The 24,484-nt window shown below is 41.7% G+C and overlaps 1 protein-coding gene across 1 annotated transcript in view; it reads right to left on the bottom strand.

Moving 5' to 3' along the window:
• Positions 1–24,484, bottom strand: part of SLC2A13 (solute carrier family 2 member 13) — a 134,308-nt gene that overhangs the window by 80,315 nt on the left and 29,509 nt on the right. Inside the window, exon 3 of the mRNA XM_077338196.1 lies at positions 12,724–12,932. Coding sequence (XP_077194311.1) covers positions 12,724–12,932 — 209 coding nt within the window. The remainder of the gene's footprint in view (positions 1–12,723; positions 12,933–24,484) is intronic.

The following is a 24,484-nucleotide window of genomic DNA, read 5'->3' as shown; positions in this document are numbered from 1 at the left end:
GCTGTGTCCCTCACTTGCTTCCTACCCGAGCTTAGTGCCCCTGTGTGTGTGTGTGTGTGTGTGTGTGTGTGTGTGTGTGTGTGTGTATTAGAAAGAGTGCGTGAGAACTTGGGAGAGGAAGGCATTATTTCTTCAATGTTTGCATTGGGCAGTGGGGAGGACAGGAGAGGCGGAGGAAGACCTGGCCAGTCAGGAGAAGCTACATCAAGTTCCACGATCCTGCCAACTCAATCAGGCTGAGCCAAGGGCCCATGTGCTACTTCATTGCCCTAAACATTTTTGGAATGGGATTTATACCTTACCCCACCACTACTGTGGAGACCTTTTCACTCTGATATGAGGTTGATACATTTTCTTCTTGAGGATAAGGACCTTGAGATCTCCAATGCTGTAGCACTCTTTATCTGCGAAGCTTTTTATTTTAAAAATATTTAATACTTTTATCATTCTCTGGAATATTTTCTTTGTCCTTGTGTAGTCATTCTTTGTGCCATTAAAGGTGTTTGCTTGTTTGTTTGACTGGGGAGGTAGTCATGATGGAGCTCGAAAAGATTTTTAAGTGTAAGGACGTGTCACTGGTGACCAAGATCAAAGTAATTAATGCCACATTTTTCTTTATATGGATTTGAAAGTTGCAAAACAAAATGAAACAAAAACCCACATGTATTACTGCCCCAAGACAACCTGGTCAAGAGGGACCAGTATATAAATGGAAATATATAAATAAAAATAAATTTCTCTGCAACTGATTCTGCACAACTAGTAGAGCTGTTGCTTGCTTCTTCTTCGGTGGTCAATTACACAACTGTCATAACAATTACCTTCATGATTCATAGCATATTGGAAGGTGGGGAATAATTTTCTTCTTACTGGACAACCAGAGCCTCTTGTGGCGCAGAGTGGTAAGGCAGCCGTCTGAAAGCTTTGCCCATGAGGCTGGGAGTTCGATCCCAGCAGCCGGCTCAAGGTTGACTCAGCCTTCCATCCTTCCGAGGTCGGTAAAATGAGTACCCAGCTTGCTGGGGGGTAAACGGTAATGACTGGGGAAGGCACTGGCAAACCACCCCGTATTGAGTCTGCCATGAAAACGCTAGAGGGCGTCACCCCAAGGGTCAGACATGACCCGGTGCTTGCACAGGGGATACCTTTACCTTTACCTTACTGGACAACCAGAGAGAATACTTTAAAAAGTAGAGGTGTTTTATTTGAAGGATCAAGTGAATATTCCTAGACACCTGAACAGGCACATGGTGAGGGACTTAGAAGAAGAAGACGACGACGAAGAAGACGAAGAAGAAGAAGAGTTGGTTCTTATATGCCGCTTTTCTCTACCCGAAGGAGTCTCAAAGTGGCTTACATTCGCCTTCCCTTTCCTATCCACACAAAAGAGACACCCTGTGAGGTGGGTGAGGCTGAGAGAGCCCTGATACCACTGCTCGGTCAGAACAGTTTTATCAGTGCCATGGTAAGCCCAAGGTCACCGTGCTGGCTGCATCTGGGGAAGTGCAGAATCGAACACGGCATTCCTAAACACTACACCAAACTGAACCCAAAGCAAACAGTACAGCAACATTGTTTTATATTTTCCAACCAGCCTGAGCTGATCATTTATTAAATCATGAATACTTACATGTACCAATAAAATAATTACTGCCATCCAATGGAAAAAGTATCCTGCACAATAGCTGTCAGTTATAGAAAAAACAAACAAAGCCATGAATGCATGGAGTGCACAGGCATCATCTCCCATCTTTTTTGAGTGGGGGGGGGGGAGAGATTTTCTCCTCGGTATCACAAAAGGTATCTACTTCAAACAAAACCAATAGTTTTTGTTAATGCAACCAATTTGTATTCATGTTTGTCAACCCAAATTGCAAAATGGAAAACAACTTAAATCAACGATTTTAGAATAAATTATTTAATCTCCTTGTTTCAAAATCAATCCTTTCTGCTGTCACGAGAGGGATACAATTAAAAGCACTTTTGAGAAATATGCTAATGAGACTTCATATGTAGATTATAAGAAAAATTTCCGGATAAGATAGAGATATGAATTAAGAGTGAGATATCCATCACTAACTTACTCTTGATAAGAAGTAATACAGCTCATGATTGGTTATGCTACCCCCTCCCTCCAATTTTATTACATGATCTTTTAAAAATATTACAGAAGATGGTACCTGACTACTTCACTTTTAATAGCTTCTCCAATTAAAAAGAAAACAGCTGCTTTCCTATTCATTGGAGCAGTACTATTTGGACAGGAACATTTCTGATGGAGGAGACATATTACTGGAAGGGAAATTATTCTACAGGACAAATTTGGGAAGAAGTAGATTTTATTCACAACATACTGGAATGGCAAGTTTAATGATAATACATATAACAGAGTCTCTTTTCTCTTATAAATTGGTTTAATAATGTACTTTAGTCTTACTCTAAAGAATCATAAAGTAAAAACTGGCATGTCTGTTAACCTCTTTTTAGCAGCAATACAACAACAAGCCTATCACTATCTGCCAAGACTACGCCTAGGCTTGAAGAATAAGGAGATAACAAATGAAATTGCTAAAAAAAATATTTGCTACTGTTCACTGTCTAGGAGCCATAATAAAATACTGTCCAGCAGGGAACGGCACTGGAGACAATTGGGAATATTTGTATGGGAGGCTAGGTAATTAAGCAGTTGTTTATTAAACAACATTTGAGACATAAATGCATTATCTATAACAAACTAATCTTATCTCAGTATCTGTACATACTGTAGACCGGTGGTCCCCAACTACCGGGCCACGGCCCGGTGCTAGGCCGCGGCTCCCTCTCCCCGACCCCCCCTGCAGTGAGAAACTTCCCAGGCTGTAAGCTTGCGGCCCAGGAAGCTTCTTTTTGTGGGAGGGGGGAGCAGGAAGCGTGGCCACCAGCACAAAGTCACATGCGCGGCAGGTCCGAGCATGCATGTTTGCACCATGCGATGCCGCAAATGCGCATGTGCGGCACCTCCCCGCATGCATGCAACAATAGAAATATAATAAACAAACAAACAAACAAATAAATGTTTGTTGTCATGCATACGCAAGTGTGCGGGCCTGCCGTGTATGCATGCAAGTGCTACACATGCATGTTTGCTGCTGCGCATGGCACAAATACACATGTGCATGCCTCCCGTGCATGCACGTTTGCGCCCTCACCCCCCACCGGTCCACAGCCTAATCAAGGTTGCGGACCACTGCTGTAGACTATTGGTGGTAGGATACAAGAGACTGCTCTTTTATCAAAACTTTTCATTAGATATCAGAAAATCTTTAAACATTTATAAGCACTGGTTTACTTTTATTGTAAGAAAAGGTGCAAACAGGTCATCATCAACATATGATTGAGAACCATAAAATTGTTTTGTGTTAAAAGTTTATCCTCTTTGCTGATTCAATGTTTTTAAGAACAACTGACACTTTCAAATTAGTTGCAAATCTTTCAAGAACTCAAGTACTCAAAACATGATTAACCCTACATTATGTAAAGTACTGCATGTTTTCATATTTCTCAAGAGACAGATTTCAATCCATTTTAAACTTGTCTGATTCATTAGCCTTTTCAAGATGCAATACACTTGCTGTGAACTATTTGGTAATTACTACTACTGTTATGTGTTTTAGAAAACAGTTGATAATATCCTTAAACCAGCTTCCTTTAGAATCAGGACAACACAGTTTATGTTATTATTAAGACTGCACTTCCATTCAAAGCAGATTTTTCTTTTACAACTGAGGATCCCCAATGGCCTTTGTAGATATTGCCATTCTTGTTGCTAAGATACACTGAAAAGGATCCTACATATAGTTTTTACCATGATAAACCCAAAAGCAATTTTGCTAATATTAAAACACTCTTCAGTTTTTTCACAATTGAAATCAGCCTCTGAAAAACTATCAAAATATATTTAATAAGTTAAGTAAGAGCGCATGTACAAGCAAGGGCCATATACATATATTACTGCCTAACGACCACCGCATTTTAAAACCACATTCTTCACTTACCTTGCAAAAGGCACAATTTCTAGTGATACATCAGTTTGAATAAACTGCAAAAACTCCCCAAATTACTGTTCAATTTATGAGGTGAGATTGTGTATTCTATGAATAGCTGCGCCACAGAGAGCCAGCTTGGTATAATGGTTAGGAGTGAGGACTTCTAATCTGGCGAGCTAGGTTTGATTCCATGCCCCCCCCCCACATGCAGCCAACTGGGTGACCTTGGGCTCGCCACAGCACTGATAAAGCTGTTCTGACCGAGCAGGGATATCAGGGCTTTCTCAGCCTCACCCACATCACAGGGTGTCTGTTGTGGGGAGAGAAAAGGGAAGGCAAATGTAAGCCACTTTGAGATTCCTTCGGGTAGAGAAAAGTGGCATATAAGAACCAACTCTTTTTCCTCTTCCTATGAAGCATTAGTTTGGACTTAGGGCCGCTTCTCAGAAACTCCTGCATCAGATCAAGTCCCCAGTGCAGAATAACCTGGAACTGAGAAAACACATTGATTGGGAGGACAATAGTCATATTCCTGATGCTGATGCTGCCTGGGAAGTTATCTGCTAGATCTATAGTTCCCTGTTGATGCTATTATCACTGTGGGCCAAGGAAAAGGACAACGATAAAGCAGTAACTAAGCCACAAGATGTTTACTGAAAAGCAGCACTGATAATACTTAGCATTTATGATCCTTGTCCATTAGTACTGCTTACAAAACCTGGAAAGGTATTATTACTGCTGATGGGAAGACAGAGGTAAAGATCAACTGGTATGCCTAAGTCTACAAGATTCTGACTGAGAAAATATTTGAACCCAAGATCTCCCAGCTTACAATTCAGTCAATTTCAATATATTATACTAGCTTTGCTAACATGCCATTTTGAAATATAAGCCTTTGGTACAATTGCCTCCATAATGATTTTTGAATTCAAGAAGGAAGGAGAAAAGCACTCCTAATACAGGGCCTCCCTCTGGCCGTGGAGGAGATCTCTGATTCAAGCACTCTTCTCCCCTTGATGAGAGGCACATGGAAGAAAACCACAAGTCAACAATAATCATGAGGAATCCATGCAAGCAAAAAGCTTAATTGCCAGAATCGGGATTCTCTGAACAAAAGAGATCTTCAAGTGATGATCAATGGAATAGCTAATAGCTATATGAAATTGAAGAGACCTGCAACAAAGATTTTATTTGATGTTAATTTATAACTGCTGCTGCCTGCTAAGAGCTCAAGATGACAGTGAATTGAAATTCAGAGGTATCTAAGGAGCTCTTCCCTGGTGACGTCTTTAGACTGTAATTCAAAGATTATAACTCAAACTTCTAGCTATTACAACCATAAGGCATTCTGACCTGTTGGTGAAAACAGGCCTTTCTAGGTTATAATCTTTAATAATAACAAGACACAGGACCATCTGAAAATAAGCAGCAGGCCAGTTCTAGCAATCTCCAGCTATCTCAGTGACTGGGCAGGAATATTCCTGGTCTTTCCCAATTATGACAAGTACCTGGCCATAAAAACATACCTCTATAACTTCCAAATTCCCCTAAGGGAAATTATGCCTAGAAATACATGGCATCACATTCTCCTGAAACACCTAAGATGTGATTACTCCCAATGTCCAAGGGAAAAACTCCCCTCCATAATACCAAGAATTTCATTTTAGATTGGCTCATCTATGAAAGATAGCATTTTTATTTCCACATTCCAATACCAGCATCCCTTCCCCTCCTGAACTCAGGCAAAAAGTTAGAAAGAGTTAACCCTCAGCCTTAACGTTTTAATATTTTATTTTTCGATATTTACACTGCCATTCCTCAGAGGGCTCAAGGTGGATGACAACAGGTAATTAAAAAAACAAGACAGTAATATTTAAAGGACACTAAATAAAAGGAAGGACTATATAACAAACCACATATATCAAAAATCTTTCTCTATTTTTCTTTGCTACTCTTAGATAAACCCCTCCTAAAAACAGGCAACTGACACCCCTAGACCCGCAGGACCAACTCACAAACTCACCCGAGGTCTCAAACTATGAAAACAACGCTACTAAAATGAGCTACTCAAGTCTGAACCTTAGCAATTAGCAATAGTTAGCCTGTAACTCTTTCCTATTTTCAGTTTACATTAAGGAGAAAAAAACTACACACCAGAGCTTCATATTCCCCTTTCTTTAAAATTAGCATTTCATTACTGCTAAATGAATTCTATCTGCATAAATGAAAAATCAGAGTTGAACATCAATCAATATGACAATCAGTGTAATATACACCTACAGTGACTTACCGTAGTTTCATTTTTATTTAAGACTTAGAAAGCTACTAAAATCTTGCTTTCCAAATAGGAACGGGCACCATGCAATTACAACTGTTAATACAATACCCTTTTTGACCTTAGCATTTTTCTCATATTTCATATTGATTATGAAGTACAAGTATGTTTTTCCCATCAATTTCAATGTATGGCAATGAGATGCAAATTAGAGAAGGTTTGGGGTTTTGAATGCATTTGGGGGAAATTCAGAAAAAATGAAATGTGTTAATAAAGGTCTTAATAAAGGTTTGATGGTATAGAATGAAGGCAATACCCAAATGCTGTTGATTGCCTGCTGTAAATTTGAGAGCTTTCTAAGTGGTTGGTGGAAGGAGAGCTATTTTATACTATTTGATAGTTGGGATAAAGTCCTAGATTCCCATCCTAGGCCCCTGAAGAAGTGGCAAGCAGTAATCAGGAATCAAACTTAACATTAAGGAGCCAGCTGATGACTATGGAGTACCATAGTCTCACTGAATGCATGAGATGAATTTATTGTATGCATATATAGTAGAGCACCTGGGAGACTTGTTTGAATCACCACTCTGCCACGGAAGATTGCTGAGTGATCATGAGCCGGTCTTACACATGGAAACTGTATTATACTGAATTAAACCGCTGGTCCATCAAGGTCAGTCTTGCCTACTCAGACTGGCATGGTCTCAAGTCTTTCATGTCCCCCACTACCAGAACCTTTTAACTGGAGATAACAGGGATCTGGGACCTTCTGCACGCCACCAGCAGGGGGGCTTTCCCTTGGGCCTGCAAAGCCCTATTGCCGCATTTGCAGAGCCGGTGGGGGGGGGGGGCTTTCCCTTACCCTTTGGCCTTTCCCTGAGCCATTGGACCCCTTTCAAAGCCCATTTTTAAAATGGGCTTTGATACTAGTACCCATATAAATAAAGTTGGTTTTCTCTGGAATGCTGTTTTAACATTTTAATGTTTTACTTCTTGCCTGGAAGCATTAGATTATAATGCTGCATACTAAGAGGAAGTATATTAATGAAACATCAATTTAGCATGATTTAATCTGGTTTGGTCCAGTTTTTTGCTGTCTATTCCTTTGTGCTAGTTAGAGGCTTTTTATTTATTTCTGCAAAATACAGAGGTAAGCAGGTCTCAGCAACCAGAGGCGACGTACATATTTAGGGTCAATCAAGAAACAATGAAGCAATGAGAGCAATGAGAACAAAAAATGCAAAACTGTTCTGGCAGCTATTTACATTTTGACTCTGAAACAGCAACCTTATCTCTTGGCAAAATCTGAAGACAGTTTTTCACACAGCATAGCTATAACAATGGAAAGCTAGGCTTTTATGGACGTGCTATAGAGATCTCTCGGGATGCCTGACTGAAGTTATTCTGATGGAGAATCTGATCAAAGTTTTCCCATATTGCCTGGCTTTTCAGAATGATTCATATTGCAAAGTCAGCCTTGGAGAAGAGGGCTAGAAAGAATAATACATTATCGATCTCTATGTCTACTACAATATGAAGCTTCAGATTTTACATAAAACATTGAAGTTTAGAGCAAAATAAATTCTGCCAGCAAAGATATGAAAATTCACACAGAGAACAGTAAAAAGTACTTATTCTTACAGCATATTATCACAACTATTGATAGGATTGCACAGTACAAGGCAAAAGTGAGCAAAAATCTCCTCTTCATTGTCTGAGCTCCATAGAGACTTAAACCTTGCTAAAGTGGCATCCAGTATGAAAACAGTTCAGCCCCAATCCAAGGTATAGTTATTTCTTTATATCTACTAATTACTGCACAATACATGCACAAATGCACCAGCTTTCAGTAACACAGCAATCTATCATTCCTTAATTAAGTACAGTATTTTACAATTTTTTCTAGATAGATTTATTTTATTAAATTTTAGCACTGTATATAATCTGTAAAATGGGCATTTTTGTATAGCTGAGGAACATTTGCCTTTCAACACAATGTTTACCTAACTGTTACTGAACCTCAATTTCATGCCTGAATGAAAACAAAATTCCACAGGACAGCCACACAGATGAATCTTATAAAACTTTTTAAGTCTTTCAAGGCTCGGGGCACTCCCCCTCCCTGCCCAAATAGCCTTATGATGGTGGTGGGGAATGCACTCCTTCCTTAGTTATCCCTTTGCTGCAATGGAGAGGAAAACACATAGCGGAGGAAACCACCAAAAGAAAAGAAGGGAGGGATATGTGCCTGCACAGAATCCCACTCAATGAACAATAGTTACAAATAAGTGCAACTTTGTTTTCATCTTCATAGTTCCCATGCAGTCCAGTCCCACAAAAGAGAATAGCAAACTCACTTACCAGAAGGAGTGGGTATGGTATCCCCAGGGGAATAACTTCTAGAACACAGCTTCTTCCAGAGCTGCATTGTTCCTGGAGTCTACTGGTGTTATCCAAGGACACTTTCCCCAGAAATCATCGAATCAGAGTTGGAAGGGACCTCATGGGTCATCTAATCCAACCCCCTGCACTATTCAGGACACTCACAACCCTATCGCTCATCCACTGTAACCTGCCACTCCCTTGAATCTTCACAGAATCAGCCTCTCAGATGGCTATCCAGCCTCTGTTTTAAAATTTCCAAAGATGAAGGACCCACCACCTCCCGAGGAAGCCTGTTCCACTGAGAAACCGCTCTGAGTGTCAGGATGCTTTGAGCTGATCCTGCGTTGAGCAGGGGGTTGGACTAGATGGTCTGTATGGCCCTTCCAACTCTATGATTCTATGCTGCTGAAGAGGACTGTGACCTTGGCCAAATGCACTTTTAGAAGGAAGCCACAGTCAACTTTAAATAAAGACTAGGGTGTAAACTGCACAGAGCTTTTATTCTCAATCCCAGATCAATTCAGTCCCTGCCCTTTACACAGAATGCGATTTCCGTTTGGATTTTGGGCAATTTAAATTTTCCTTCTGCAGCAAGAAGGATTGATCTGGAGTGACCCTACCTTTATATCTAAGAGTGCTGTTAATCCTCAATATCCAGATTGGGTAGAGAACCTCTGATAGGCTACACCTGTCATGTGACACGCTTGCCTTAAAGGAGAAGCCCCTAATTTCTCTCAACTTCTGTCGGTCCTGGATTTTTCCTCCCTCCTCTGCCTTTTTCGATCCTCTCCCCCTCCCCTCCAAGGAAAGAAAGAGGCTCCCTGCCTGGCTCCTCTCCCCCCCCCTTCAAGAAAAGAAAGAAAGAGGCTTGGCTCCCCCCCCACCTTCTGAGCCTCCCTAACCATGTGCAGAAGACTTTCCTGTTTCAATGGGGAGGAGGGGGGGAGAGGAAGACCCGAGTTTAAAGCGATCTGAATTCAATAGGATTGACAATCGAATAAACAAAGTAAGTGCAGACTCTGCCTAGGTGAGCTGATCATTATTAGTACCCAACACAAGACAGAGAACATGTGCCCCTTTCAGGGGCTGGAAAACATATACAAAGATTTCTTTGTTGAAATACTGAGTCCATTCTAAAAAAAAAAGGCAAAGATCTTCTCATGTCAATTCTGTGTAGAGTGTAGGGGGTCTGGATGTCCCTAATCTCAAACTTTACTATGAGGTGGAATTAGTGTAGATTTTGGATTGGATCAGAAACCCTTCTGGAAGATTTTTAATGTTGAGGAAAGCTGGCACAGCAAAGCCTTCATGTTTTCAGAAATAGACTTTTAAAAATTTGGAAGGGGATATAAGACTAGGGTTAGCCCCAAGGTCTTGCTATTAATCAATTATTCAAGCAATCAATCAATTAATTAATTAATTTGATTTATATCCCGCCACTCCCCAAGGCTCTGTTTAAAATGAGAAACAGAATCCAATTTTGATAAGAATCTACAAAAAAATTATTATATATTATATATACATATAGACACACACACACTCCATACACACGTATTTTCAGAACTTTGCTGAAAATATTTCTTATGATGTTTGGGAGCAGCTATGGACCAAAAATGTAAAACTTACAAAATGTCAATTTTTGATGGAGAATTGATATAAATGTTGTATGTGGTATTTGACGTCCAAAGATATAAGGATGTCAGTTTGATTGGCTTTGTTGATGTTGTGATACGCCTTCTTGATTCTCCTTCCTCCAGGTCTGGCCCGAACCTGGTTTCGACCATGGTGGCACTAATGTTCTCCCAATCTGTTACTGGACCCACTCATCAAGTTGGCCATACACTCAATTTGTTCTTCGGTGCTGGGCTAGATGTGGATCTGATGCACTCTTCAATTAAAATGCATATATGCAGCCCTCTTTTCTCCTCACACACAGGATTTTCTTTTGGTTTCTTCTTTCTTGCTGAGCAGCCACTGTATCTATTTTATTCTAATTTATTGGTTTATAGCTGTCCTACCCTGTCACATTATATATTTTAACTTTTGGAAGCTGAAAATAAACAAATAATGGGGAAGGATCAGGTGGAATCAGAGGTAGGCTATACGAGGTGAACAGATGATAAAAACTGAGATAACTTTATAATTACACTATTTCCAGATAATATGTTGCAAACAAGTGTTTTTGCTTTTCCACAGTCTTTGAAACTGTGAGGAGTGCAGCTTTCTTTTCAATTTCTGCTTTAATACTCAAGCATAGGTTTCTGAGTTTCACTGATACTTCCTATTTTGAGCGCAGGAATGTACAATCATGTTCCCCAAATCCTTTTCCATACACAGACAGGGATCACCCTTCTTTCAAGAGCTATCTCCTTTTTCACTGGGCAGAGATTACTTCTTAACTAGAAACAATTTCCCTTTTCATTTTGAATGGAGATCCTTCATTGATCCACCCACTCCTTCTAACAAAGAATAAGCAGCATTTCTAGTAAATGCCTTTCCCAATACAGTCAGAAATGCTTATGTTAAAATATCTTCTATAAGCACATAATGAACTCTGGAAAACACACCCAATGTATGCATTTTTATTTAAGCAAAAGAACTGATGTCTGAAGGCTAAGCATCATTTTTTCTGTAGACCATTTTTTAAACATCAAGGCAATTATTATGGGCAACTTGGTTCTCTTGGCTATAAAGACAAGAGCACTAAAAATCTGGTGATAAGAAGTCTCTTGGGTATGTAGTGATGGACAGCACTTACTATATGAGGCTCTATGTGCTGAAACAACAGCAGTGAAGAGTTAAAAATCCTCACTAGGCAGTCAGAACCAGGGCTACAGGCTGCTGAGAGCCCTGTAACTGGCCAGCCACAGCTGAGTGGGAGTTGATATCCTGGCTATAGACTGGAAGGAAGTGAATTCAAATTAAAAGTGTTATGAGAAAGAGCTGATTCTCACAAAACTTAGCTGAAAGATTCCACTGAAGAGAAACTCTAATGAAAGAGCAGAGTTCTCTAATGAGAGCTAATCCACACAGTGCCTGAACAACTAAAGTAATTTGCAAGTGAGAATTTGGGTAATCAGGCATTTACATCCAAATTAGGCCAAAGTGAGAGGAGAATCCTTCGAAGGTAGAGTTAGAAAAGAGAAAACAGAGGTGTATTCCCTAAAATATGGGTCTCAGTTACCCAGAAGGCAGTGATATACTGGTTCATCCAGGAAGGAAAGAATAATACAAGCTAATAATACCCACTTTTTAGGAACAAGGGAGAGTTCAGGGCAATGCTACAGATAGAGTGATAAAAGAAAAACAAACATGTTTTTAGAATAAGCACAGTAAAAAAACCTTCTCAGATTAAAAATAAATTTTAACATCTGAAAGAAGAGCCTGTGAACATCTGAAAAGTCTGTAATGAAGAACTAGAAAATGTAGACTAATTGATTCATATTAAAAAAATTAATTCCTCATTCCAACTACCATTTTCCTATTTCTAAAATAAAACCTTAAATGTGTTTGATAACAACACCTCTGTGCCAATCTGACAAAAGGGTTTTTTTTAAAGAAAAGGCAGTTCAACACCTTCCCAAAAAGGTTCCAAGGCTGAGTAAAGCCAACCTGATCTAATTGTGACAGGGTGGGACAATGAGATTCATTTATTAACAAAGGAAATCACACTACTACAGCTAAGTCTCCGAAATAAACTATCTTTCATTTTGGAGGAAAAATTTACCTCAGTGTGGGGAAGGATGTAGAGGCAACTGTCATAGCATTCTAATTTGTTTTCATGTCTCCAGTTGCAATTCGACATATGTAACCTGGCAGAAAGTCCCATTACACACAGCAGGATTCAAGACCGAGTAAAGATGAATAGGATTACGTCATTAGTTTCTATAAGAAAACTCTAGTAACTCCCTTTCAATCAAATCTTCATTCAACCTAAATTTCATAAAAAGCAATCCAGGAAGTGATTGCTAATAAGTCAGTCTTAATCTGGTCCTTGTTAATAATCATACAATAAAAACAACTAAAATTCAACCTTACCCGAACCAACTTCTTTTTCTTCCTCTTCAATGTTATTCTTGATACTATCATATTCTTCATCTATTGTTTGGTTACCCCGCATCCGAGACAGAATTCTACGTGCCTTCTGAGTCTGCCCCTTCTGAATAAGCCACCGGGGACTTTCAGGAAGAAAGAGGAAACCAAGAAATTGTATTACAGCTGGAATGGCTGATAGGCCCAACATGTACCTGAAGGAGAGGAGGAAAAGGTTCTAATGTAGATTTACAAAATTCTCTTCACAGTGAAACCTACAAGAGTTTACAGTCTATCATTTCCTGATGTATTTTTCTAAAAAAATTAGATGGGAATACTCAGAATATATAGTGTTCACCATAAATAAGAGCAGAACAACAAAACAGAGTTGCACTTACTTGTAACTGTTGTTCATGATGTATTCTGTGCCAACACACACTGAGAGTGTGCTTGTATAGTCCAGCTAAAAATTACTAAAAGGGGAACCCCGCCCTTCCAGAGCTGACAGTGAGCTTTCCCAACAAAGCAGTCATACACTCAGGCAGCAAGCATCTCCTTCCCTCAGCTCCTGGAAGGCCACCATGACCTCCCACGTGGCGAGAAGGAAAAACCATGTGAGAGCTCACAGTGGGCAAGAGGGAGGGAATGTGTATCTGCAGAGAAGATGTCAATGAACAATAGTGCAACTGTTTTCATCTTCCACATTGGGACCATTAGCAAGCTCCTCACCTGAAGAGGCAGGGTGAAACTCTCACTAGAACAGTGACTGAAGAAAACAGGATTGCACTTTCCTATAACTACTGTTCATCAATAACCTTCTTTGCAAGCACACATGGAGACTTATTTTATCTTGCAGGTGTTACTAATTAGGCTTCTCTACCTATCTGCCCATCTTCAAAGCCAAAATTAGGAATAGGATAATTAGCTCATTATGAAAATCTGCAGCCCATGGGATGGGAGGGGAGAAATCAGGAGTATGTGAAGGTTCCAGAAAAAACACATCCCAATTGTCATCATCACTTGACTCTAGTTGGCCAAAAAAACTTCCTTGGAGTAGGAGCAACAGAAAACACACTTAGGAATCTAGAAATCCAGCAATATTCCATTGTTGATAAAAATCCATCAGTTACATGGAGAAAATGGTCAACCTTTCAAAGAAAGGGTCCTCCACTTTGCATCATGTCTCCTATGGGAGGGCAGCTTTAAACAGCCAGCAGTGTCTTCTAACTACAACAGAGGCTATGGAACTGGATGAGACATCAGCCCAAACTGATCTTGTTTACAAAGTCTGATCACCTCCAATTGGGTCAGTTTGGCCAGTGACTTAGGCTCCTCAAGTAGTTGATCCAGTTACTGAGATAGGCTTTCCCAAAGGAAGTTGATAATTCACAAATTGTAAGTTAAGTGATGCCAGCAAATAAGACTTCTGTCCCAAGAAGTCTAAGCAGCAGCTTTAGCTGTCCACTGGAGATGAATGCTGGTCAGGTCTCTAGCATACCCCTGGTAACCATGGAGGAAGGAGGTGGATAGGTAATCAGGAATTCACAATGAGTCCTGCTTAATATTACATAAATTTTCTATTCTACAAGAGGTGTACAGAGTAGAAGCCAAATCAGTACAGTTAGGTCTGCTAGGCCCTCCAAGATGGCGGATGCTATTATGCCCAGGGAATTAGAGAAAGGGCAGCTCAAGATCCAGTCCTTCAGGTTATTGTCTAAAGTGACCACATCAGTGTCGAGGACCTTGGTCATCCTCAGCATTTGCTCACCATAGAGGCAAGGGTCCTCACTGGAGTAATATCCCCTACCATGTCATGTGATGTACTGGATATACTCTTGGAACTACAATGAGATGCTACAGTGATAACCTCGCTGAGTTCATGGTAGGGGAACCAGAATGATATGAAGGTGGAACAGTGGCTGGGGAAGTTTGTGAACCCATTGCTTCAAACGCATCAAGACATAAAATAGGAATGATATTGAGATAGATATGGCTGCTGCCAAGAGAGAGAGGGAACCAGTTCTGGTATCACAAGTTGACCTTCTGGGATGCTCAACTGGTTCTCATCCACATCCAAAAGGGACCCAATAGGAGAACCAAAGTGAAGTGACAGAGTGTGCAAGGGTACCAAAATGATCTCCTGTTCATTGGAAGATCACCTCGGGGATAACTGAGGCTTGCTACACTTGGCATCTGAGTTGGACTTGGACTTTAATATCACCTTAGGTCTAAAAATGGGGTTAGTTCTAAGCATCACCTTGTTATTGTGGAGCTGACAGTAATCCTTTTTAATGGACAAAGCTCCTAACTCTGATACTCTGTGTGCTGAAGTAACGTTTGCTGTTAGTAATACCATTTTCATTCTCAAAGATTTTAGGGAAATCTTACCTATTGGCTCAAAAAGTGGTTTAGTGAGTGCCAAAAGCTCTGTATTGAGCATCCACTAGGGAAACGTGTGAATCACAGGCCATTCCCTAGCAGCAGCCCCTCTCAGAAACCTTGCAGTATGTTGATGTCTAGTTAGTTGTGCACCTTTAATTCTTGGAATAACTGATGATATTGCTGCTACCAGTCCTCTAAGTATAGCTGACCTTAAACCCCTATCTATGCCTTCTTGTAGAAACTGCAAAACATTTGCTACTGAAGGATATAGACAATATATTTTCTTTCTACATGCCCATTTCACAAAGGCTTTCCAGGAAGCAGAATATATTCTCTTTGTTGACTGTTTGCATGAGGATAGAATAGTCTCTGTGACCTCCTGTGAATATCCCTATCTTAGCAGAGAGCTCCGTTCAACCTCCATGGGGTTAAGCACCACCAGGCTGGATTTGGATGAATTATCGGACCCTGTAGAAATAGATCTGGACATATCAGCAGAGGAAACTGGGGTTTCGCTAGCATTTGAATTATTGCAGCAAACCATGGTCGTCTTGGCCAGTTCAGAACTATTAGAATAACATTTGCTTCTGTATCTTTAATTTTTCTGAGTAGTCTTGACTTCACTGAAAGGGGTGGAAATGCATATAGGAGACCGTCTGGCCACCTCGCTGATAGGGCATTCACTAACTCTGCTTTGGAGTGTTGATATCATGCGCAGAACCTCAGTCCCTGTGCATTGCTGGCTGTGGCAAACAGGTGGACTTCCAAATCTGTCCGCCGCCATCTCCTATTTGAATTGCCATTCCGCTTCTTGAATTATTTGCTTGCTCAAAAAATCGGCTTGAATGTTGAGGGAACCTTTTCAAGTTCCACTCTTAATGTGCTTACATGCTTTTGTGCCCATTGTAATATCCTTTCTGATTCTTTTTTCAGGATTGACAATCTCGACCCACCTTGATGGATCAGAATGTTGTCTCCCTTTATTTGTTTCTGAAAAGACTTCAGTGCTAACCTGATCGCTCTCAGTTCTAAGAGGTTTACCAATTTCTGTGCCTCTGCAGACAATGATTTCCACTGGATGGAACTTGTATTCATTACCACTCCCCATCCAAGGAGACTTGCATCTATGTAAATCTGGATTTCTTCCCTTATATAAAAGGTCTTCCCTGACTTCAAGTTGCAAGAAAGAGTCCACCAGATCAGGGATTGCTTGACTTCTGTTGACACCTTTAAATATATATCCTTTTTCTTGGCAATTCTGAGCTGAAACGGACTCAGGAATTGTTGCAGTCCCCATGAATGAAATCTGCCCCATTGTACCACTTCCATGTTGGCTATTAATAAACCCATTTGGTTGGCTAGAACCATCAGTGATGAGTGTCTGCTCTTTATTACCTGAGACACTACCTGTTGTCTCTTTTTTCTGGTCTATCAGGAAAAACTTTGTCTGCTTTGTGTCTACTATTATTCCCAGGGTCACAGAATCTCTGGGAGGGGGATAGAAAACTTTTCACAAAATTACCTAAGAAGCCAAATCGCTGAAAGTGAAGATGGCTTTCTGCATGTGGCTCACTGCTACCTCTTTTGATGGTGCTCTCAGCAACATGTCGTCTAAGTAACGGTAAATGCTTACCCCCTCTCTTCTTAGACCAGTGAAGGCTGAAGACAATCTGAATAGGAGAGCTCTGAACTGATAACGTTTTCCTTCTATGCAGAACCTTAGGTACCTTCTGTGTTTTGGAAAGATTGGAATATGAAGTTACACTTCCTTGAGATCTAGCAACGTTAGGAAGTCTTCAGGTCTCAGACATTCGGCGATTGATTTCAGAGTCTACATTTGGAAACGCCTAGTCTTTACATACCGATTCTGAATTTCCAATCTAGTATCGCCCTCCAGTTCTTTTTGGTACAGTACAGAACATTGAGTACACTCCTTTCCCTTGTGCTTGAATGGGCACCAGCTCTATTGTATGTATTTCTAGCAGATGTGATATTGCTGTCTTTGTGCATAACCTTTTTGCATGGTTCTTTAACACTGGGGGTTATATGAATCTTTCTGGGGGAATGTTTCAAAATTCTATTTTATAACCTGAAGTAACAACCTCTTGAGTCCAGGAGTCTATGTGGGTGACCCAATATTGAGCAAACCTTTGTAACTGCCCCCCCACACACACACACACTAAGTCATTCCTTTGGTCCCCTGTCTGCCTTGTCTCCTCTACTGGAGGAGTTGCGTTAGAATTTGGAGAAGTTTTCCTTTCTATTGTTGTTTTGAAAGTTGTTGTTCCAGAAACCTCTTATAATGTGACTTGTGTCTAGGTAAGCTGTTCTGCATGTGAAAGGAAGTATGTTCCCTTTGTACATGTCTAGGTATGGCTTTACGTTTGTCTCTAGTTTGTACCAAAATATTTTCCAAATGATGTCCAAACAGTTTATCCCTTTGGAAGGGTTATGCCGTTACTCCTGTTTTCGATTGATAATCAGTCTGCCAAGCTTTGAGCCAGAGCAGGCACCTAGAAACATTATTAGATGCCTAGAGACCCTGCCACAAAAATTACTATATCCAGTGTTGTGTCTGGAGAAAAGGAAGCTCTTTTTTGAATTCTATTTATTCCTTCAGTCTTTCTTTTCTCTGTCTCTGGAGTCAGTTCTAAGAGCTTTCTACTCCAGGCTATGATAGCTCTATTCAATATAGATGTAGCTGTGGTTGCTCTTATTGCTATGGCTATGTTTTCATGGGTGTGTCTCTGGGCAGTGTCAGCTTTTTTATCCGTTGCATCTCTCAGTGACCCTTCCCTGTCCTCTTATCTTTCTTTTGAAAAAAGCTGGCATTGGGAAATGCTTTTGAGAAGGATCTACTTAGGGGAAATATTCCTCTTTCCCTATAAGTCCCAGTATTTTTCTTTTTTTCCTCCATAGCTATTTCATGACAGTTGTGTCATTTAAGTCCAATATACCTAAGGATTTACATAAAACATATTGAAAATCATCTCCCTTGAAAAAACAATCTCTGCTCAGGACCTTCTTCCTCATCCATGAGAAAAGCCATATCATCCATGGATCTGACAGAATCAATGTCTTCCTCATCTGAGCACTCTGATCTATTGGGGCTTACTCTGTCCCTTTTTTGGGCTGCTTTAGCTGGCCAAGTACAACTGGTGTCCCCTTGGGTATTAGAAGATTGTTTTTGTTTCTCTTTATCATAGGTCTATATCTATTTCTTCATTGCTGACTGCAAAAGTTTAAAGAAATCTGAAGGTAATTTAACCTGAGTAGTAACTTCCTCCATGGGAAGCCCTGTAGCGCCAATAGGGTTACTTATCTGATCAAAGGCTTGCGTCTCAGCCATTGTAAAATGGCTGCCTGAGAGAGGTGTAGCTATTGGGTTGTAGAAATCGGGCTTGCATTCCTTGGTTTCTTGGCGGACAGTGTGCCTTTTACACATTCTCCATCTACTGCTGCAGTTAAGACAGCCTGAGACGGACCGCTGTCTACCACATCCGTTTGAAGAGAGGACTCCTTGGATGGTAGGAAGGGCACTGGTGCCTTGTCCTTTGAGGTAAATCCGTCTTTCATTGTAATGATCGGCTAGTGATCTCTAGATATGCTCTACTGGCGTTAGTAAGATGTGAAAATAAGAGGAGAGGAAGAGAAATAAGTCAAGAATAGGAAGAAAAGCTAGAGGCAGGAAGAATACTGGCAAGAATGCCTCCTATCACGAAGGAGACAAGAAGTTAAAACAAAAGGACAGAGCTCTAAAGAAGAGTACCTACAGGTTACTAGGCACTGTAGATCAATCATAAGAAAGGCCAAAGCTGAGAGTGAACTAAGATTGGCCAGGGAAGCCCACTGTAACAAGAAAAGATTTTTCAGTTATGTGAGGAGCAAATGTAAAGTAAAGGAGGCAATAGGCCCACTGTTGGGTGCGGATGGAAAACTCTAACGGAGGATGCAGAGAAAGCAGAAAGGCTCAGCACCTATTTTACATCTGTTTTTTCCCACAGGTCAAAGGATTTAGGCACATCTAGAGATGGCAGTAGCCAAGAGATAGTGTCTGGGTGGCAGGTTGACATGGACAGAGAGGTTGTTGAGAAGCATTTAGCTGCAGTGGATGAGTTCAAATCCCCTGGTCCAGATGAAATGCATCCGAGAGTGCTCAAAGAACTTTCTGGAGAACTTGCAGAACCCCTTGCCCATCATCTTCGGAACCTCTTTAAGGAATGGAGATGTCCCGGAGGACTGGAAGAGAGCAAACGTTATTCCGATCTTCAAGAAAGGGAGGAAGGATGACCCGGGAAACTATCGACCAGTGAGTCTGACCTCTGTTGTGGGTAAGATAATGGAGCAGATATTAAAGGGAGCGATCTACAAACATCTGGAGGACAATTTGGTGATCCAAGGAAGTCAGCATGGATTTGTCTCCAACAGGTCCTGTCAGACCAACCTGGTTTCCTTTTTTGACCAAGTGACAGGTTTGCTGGATCGTGGAAATACAGTTGATGTCATTTACTTGGATTTTAGTAAAGCTTTTGATAAGGTTCCCCATGATGTTCTGATGGATAAATTGAAGGACTGCAATCTGGATTTTCAGATAGTTAGGTGGATAGGAAATTAGTTAGAGAACCGCACTCAAAGAGTTGTTATCAATGGTTTTTCATCAGACTGGAGGGAGGTGAGAAGCGGGGTACCTCAGGGCTCGGTCCTGTACTTTTTAACATATTTATTAATGATCTAGATGAGAGCGTAGAAAGACTACTCATCAAGTTTGCAGACGACACCAAATTGGGAGGACTGGCAAATACTCCAGAAGATAGAGACAGAGTTCAACGAGATCTGAACATAATGGAAAAATGGGCAAATGAGAACAAGATGCAATTTAATAAAGATAAGTGTAAAGTTCTGCATCTGGGTCAGAAAAATGAAAAGCATGCCTACTGGATGGGGGATACACTTCTAGGTAACACTGTGTGTGAACGAGACCTTGGGGTACTTGTAGATTGTAAACTAAACATGAGCAGGCAGTGTGATGCAGCGGGAAAAAATGGCAAATGCCATTTTGGGCTGTATCAACAGGGGTATCAAATCAAAATCACAAGATGTCATAGTCCCATTGTATACGGCACTGGTCAGACCACACCTGGAGTACTGTGTGCAGTTCTGGAGGCCTCACTTCAAGAAGGATGTAGAAAAAATTGAAAGGGTACAGAGGAGAGCGACGAGGATGATCTGGGGCCAAGGGACCAAGCCCTATGAAGATAGGTTGAGGGACTTGGCAATGTTCAGCCTGGAGAAAAGGAGGTTGAGAGGGGACATGATAGCCGTCTTTAAGTATTTGAAAGGTTGTCATTTGGAGGAGGGAAGGATGCTGTTCCCATTGGCTGCAGAGGAAAGGACACGCAGTAATGGGTTTAAACTACAAGTACAACGATATAGGCTAGATATCAGGAAAATATTTTTCACAGTCAGAGTAGTTCAGCAGTGGAATAGGCTGCCTAAGGAGGTGGTAAGCTCCCCCTCACTGGCAGTCTTCAAGCAAAGGTTGGATACACACTTTTCTTGGATGCTTTAGGATGCTTAGGGCTGATCCTGCGTTGAGCAGGGGGTTGGACTAGATGGCCTGTATGACCCCTTCCAACTCTATGATTCTATGAAATCCTGCCTCCCTGAACAAGTGGCAGGAAACACCCACCAAGACATCCTCCTGGCTCAACAGGGAGAAGCAGGGGTTTTCAAAGCCACAAAGAAAAACCTCAAAGGAAAGAACTCCATAAAAGCAGAAAAAGCAGAAAAGTAAAGCTCGCTAGAATGCTCCCTATTCATGCAGTTGCAAAAAAGGAACTGAAGGAAGGGTGCACCTGCTACCAGAGCATGTGATGGCTCGGTCAAGAAAGCCCAGGAGTCAGCTCTGAAAAGGGTGGAGCACCCCTCTTTTTAGCTGGAAGAAAATGTTCTACAGCCACCCAGATGAAAGATGAACAATTGACTGAGTGGAAAAAATAATTTATTCAGTTTAACAATACCTACATATTTCATCTATAACTTGTCTGGTAACACTAGACAACTTGAGAGCCAGCTTGGTATAGTGATTAGGAGTATAGACTTCGAATCTGGTGAGCCAGGTTAGATTCCCCGCTCCTTCCCCACATGCAACCAGCTGGGTAACCTTGGGCTCGCCACAGCACTGATAAAGCTGTTCTGACCAAGCAGTAATATCAGGGCTCTCTCAGCCTCACCTACCTCACAAGGTGTCTGTTATGGGGAGAAGAAAGAGAAGGTGAATGTAAGCTACTTTGAGACTCCTTCGGGTACAGAAAAGTGGCATATAAGAACCAACCTTCTTCTGTTATTCTACAGATGCCTCCACCAAGCACAGACAAATCACACAAGAATTAGTTAAACTGAATGAATTATTTTTCCCACTACACCAACTGTTCTTTTCAAGTTTGTTATTGGTGCAGCCCTTTTCTGCATACCTAACAGTGTATACCTCCATGATCATATCAAAGGTCCATTTTAAAGAATTCTGCTTCTCACAGGAGTCAATCAAATGACCTCAAGGAAGCCCACAAACAGGTCAATTTACCAATAGCCCACCACTGCCACATAGCAACTGTGAAGAATACTGACTATGAACTCAGAGTTTGCCTTTAGCCATCGCAGTTAAAAACAGGATAGATGTCTACTGTAGGGATCTGTCTGATAAACCCATAAACTCATTTCAGTTAGTGGCTATCAATGCGCCAAGTAGTGGCAAAACCTATAAATTAGTTATGCATTCTGCGAAGAGGTACTTTTGTTTGTATTTCCAAGTCAGCCGTTCCAAGCATTCTTAAAGAGATTTTGAAATGTTTACTGAAAGAAATCAGTTCAACATTCTACTCTTCAAACACCCACTCATTTAAGTGACTGCTTGATAGCATAAAATTAGCCCAAATTGATCCACCCACCTTTGCTATCGTATCATAAGAGAAAACTTGCTCCTCTGTACTTGCAACATGTACTCATCAGCATCCAGGAGTGTACATGAACAACAATGTTTGTTTGGTTTTCACTTTTGTTTTTCTACATGTGCCTGGGCTTTACATCAGAAGAAAGGGAACGGGCACCCCTATTGCTGCCGTTAAGGGCAGGAGAAACACAGCAATGGAAGAAAGTCGAGACAAGGCAGGCAGCAGGGTTGGTCAAGTAAGATTTGTCACCAGTTCTAATCTCTCTCTCACCTCGTAAGACAATCCCTGACATCTCTGGTTTAAAAGGACCAGTCAATAGATGATATGAAAGAGCTCAACCTGAGATCCTGAAGAGCCGCTGTCAGTCTGAGTAGGCAACACTAACCCTGTTGAATTCAGTATAAGGCAACTTTCTGTGTGTTCCTATGCAACTCGAACAACCACACTAACATTCTATCAGCTATGAGATGTTGTTGCTGTACCTTAGGTCACACTACAGTGAGATAGTTTCCCTTCAGGTAACGCCTATTACTTTATTTATTTTATTTATTTAGATTTATACACTGCCCTCTCCGAAGGCTCCTTGTAGGGCTCTGCGCTCTGTGGGAACTAATTTGTTGGTGATTCCCAGCCCTCAGGAAGTTCGGCTGGACTCAATCAGGGCCAGGGCTTTTTTGGAATGAGCTTCCGGAAGAACTGAGGATCCTGCGGGAGCTTTTGTGGTTTCGCAAAGCCTGTAAAATGGAGCTCTTCCACCAGGTCTATGGTTGAGGCTGGGGTGCAGAAGATCGAAGGGCCGCTCCTCAGATTAGAACAATAGTTGGCATCCCTGGAAAACCATGCTCTGAGGCACTGAGAGAGTGGAGGAGGACTAGGGGGTAGGGGGAGGGTAGATATAAGGTAAGCTTGATTTTTTCACTGCCACAGCTATGTTTAATGTTAATGTTTTTAATGTTTTAATTGATGTGGGGTTTTATTTTGTAACCAGCTGCAAGACATTATACAAGAGTGGCGGATAAGAAATGTTATTATTTATGATAATAAAAGATTATAAGACTAATCTACCTGGTTTTTGAGAAAAGCAGGCTAAAATGCACTTAGAATTAAATAATAGATAAACCTGGCATGCATTTCTCCAGACTGGAGGAAACTGGTGAGAAGGTTAAATGCTTATAAGTTGTACAGACTAGTTTTCTCAAGTTGGATTCAGTGTATTGTCAAAGATCAAAAAGGAAAATGGCATTGCCTACTGGGCTACCATCACGTCTCAGTAACAGTTCTAGTTTTAGTGTAAAGGTAAAGGTATCCCCTGTGCAAGCACCGAGTCATGTCTGACCCTTGGGGTGACGCCCTCTAGCGTTTTCATGGCAGACTCAATACGGGGTGGTTTGCCAGTGCCTTCCCCAGTCACTACCGTTTACCCCCCAGCAAGCTGGGTACTCATTTTACCGACCTCGGAAGGATGGAAGGCTGAGTCAACTGAGCCAGCTGCTGGGATCGAACTCCCAGCCTCATGGTCAGACAGCATGTCACTGCCTTACCACTCTGCGCCACAAGAGGCTCTAATTTTAGTAAAGGTAAAGGTATCCCCTGTGCAAGCACCGAGTCATGTCTGACCCTTGGGGTGATGCCCTCCAGCGTTTTCTTGGCAGACTCAATACGGGGTGGTTTGCCAGTGCCTTATATAGGTGCTAAAACTGATTTGGATTTTGTAAGTGCAGTGCCAATACTGTTACCCAGTAATCTTCTACTGCTTAAGACTGCTTCATTTGCATGCAGGCAAAAATCACCCACATCCATTATAACCTAGACCAGTGGTTCTCAACCCAGGGATCGGGACCCCTTTGGGGGTCGAATGACCCTTTCACAGGAGTCGCAGCAGAGCAAGCAGCTTGGCCGGGGGGCACCATCTACACCAGCGGTCCCCAACCTTTTTCCAGTTGAGGACCGCCTCTGGGGGTGGGGGAGAGCTGCCAGCCCGGGCGCTGCACATGCACGTTTTTGCCAGCAGGTGGCGCTAAAGCACATGTGCAGCAGCTCCATGCATGCGCGTTTGCATCTGCTGGCATGCTGGAGGCCACGCCTGCCTCTTCCCTCCCCTCTCACAGCAAGAAGCTTGCTGGGCTGCGAGTGAAGCGGCCGCTTTGGCCTGGCACTTTTGGCCTGGTGAGCTTCTCGCTGCGGGGAGGGAGAGGCAGGCGCGGCTGTTGGTGGCCCAGTACCGAGGCCTTCGCAGCCCGGTACTGGGCCGCAGACCAGGGGTTGACGACCCCTGATCTACACAACCCTTGAGGGGTAGATCGAGATACAGCATTCATCTGTTTGGCGCAGCAGAAAAGAGCGAGATCAGCATCGTGGGACAAGAGGCAGAACTGAACTGCAAAACCCCGGTAAAAAAATCAATTGATATACAATCCTAAACAACGGATCTTCTC

The sequence above is a fragment of the Paroedura picta genome, chromosome 5 (assembly GCF_049243985.1).
Source record: "Paroedura picta isolate Pp20150507F chromosome 5, Ppicta_v3.0, whole genome shotgun sequence".
NCBI lineage: Eukaryota > Metazoa > Chordata > Lepidosauria > Squamata > Gekkonidae > Paroedura > Paroedura picta.
Note: the sequence above shows the minus strand (reverse complement) of the source record. Positions and strands in the feature narration are given on the sequence as shown.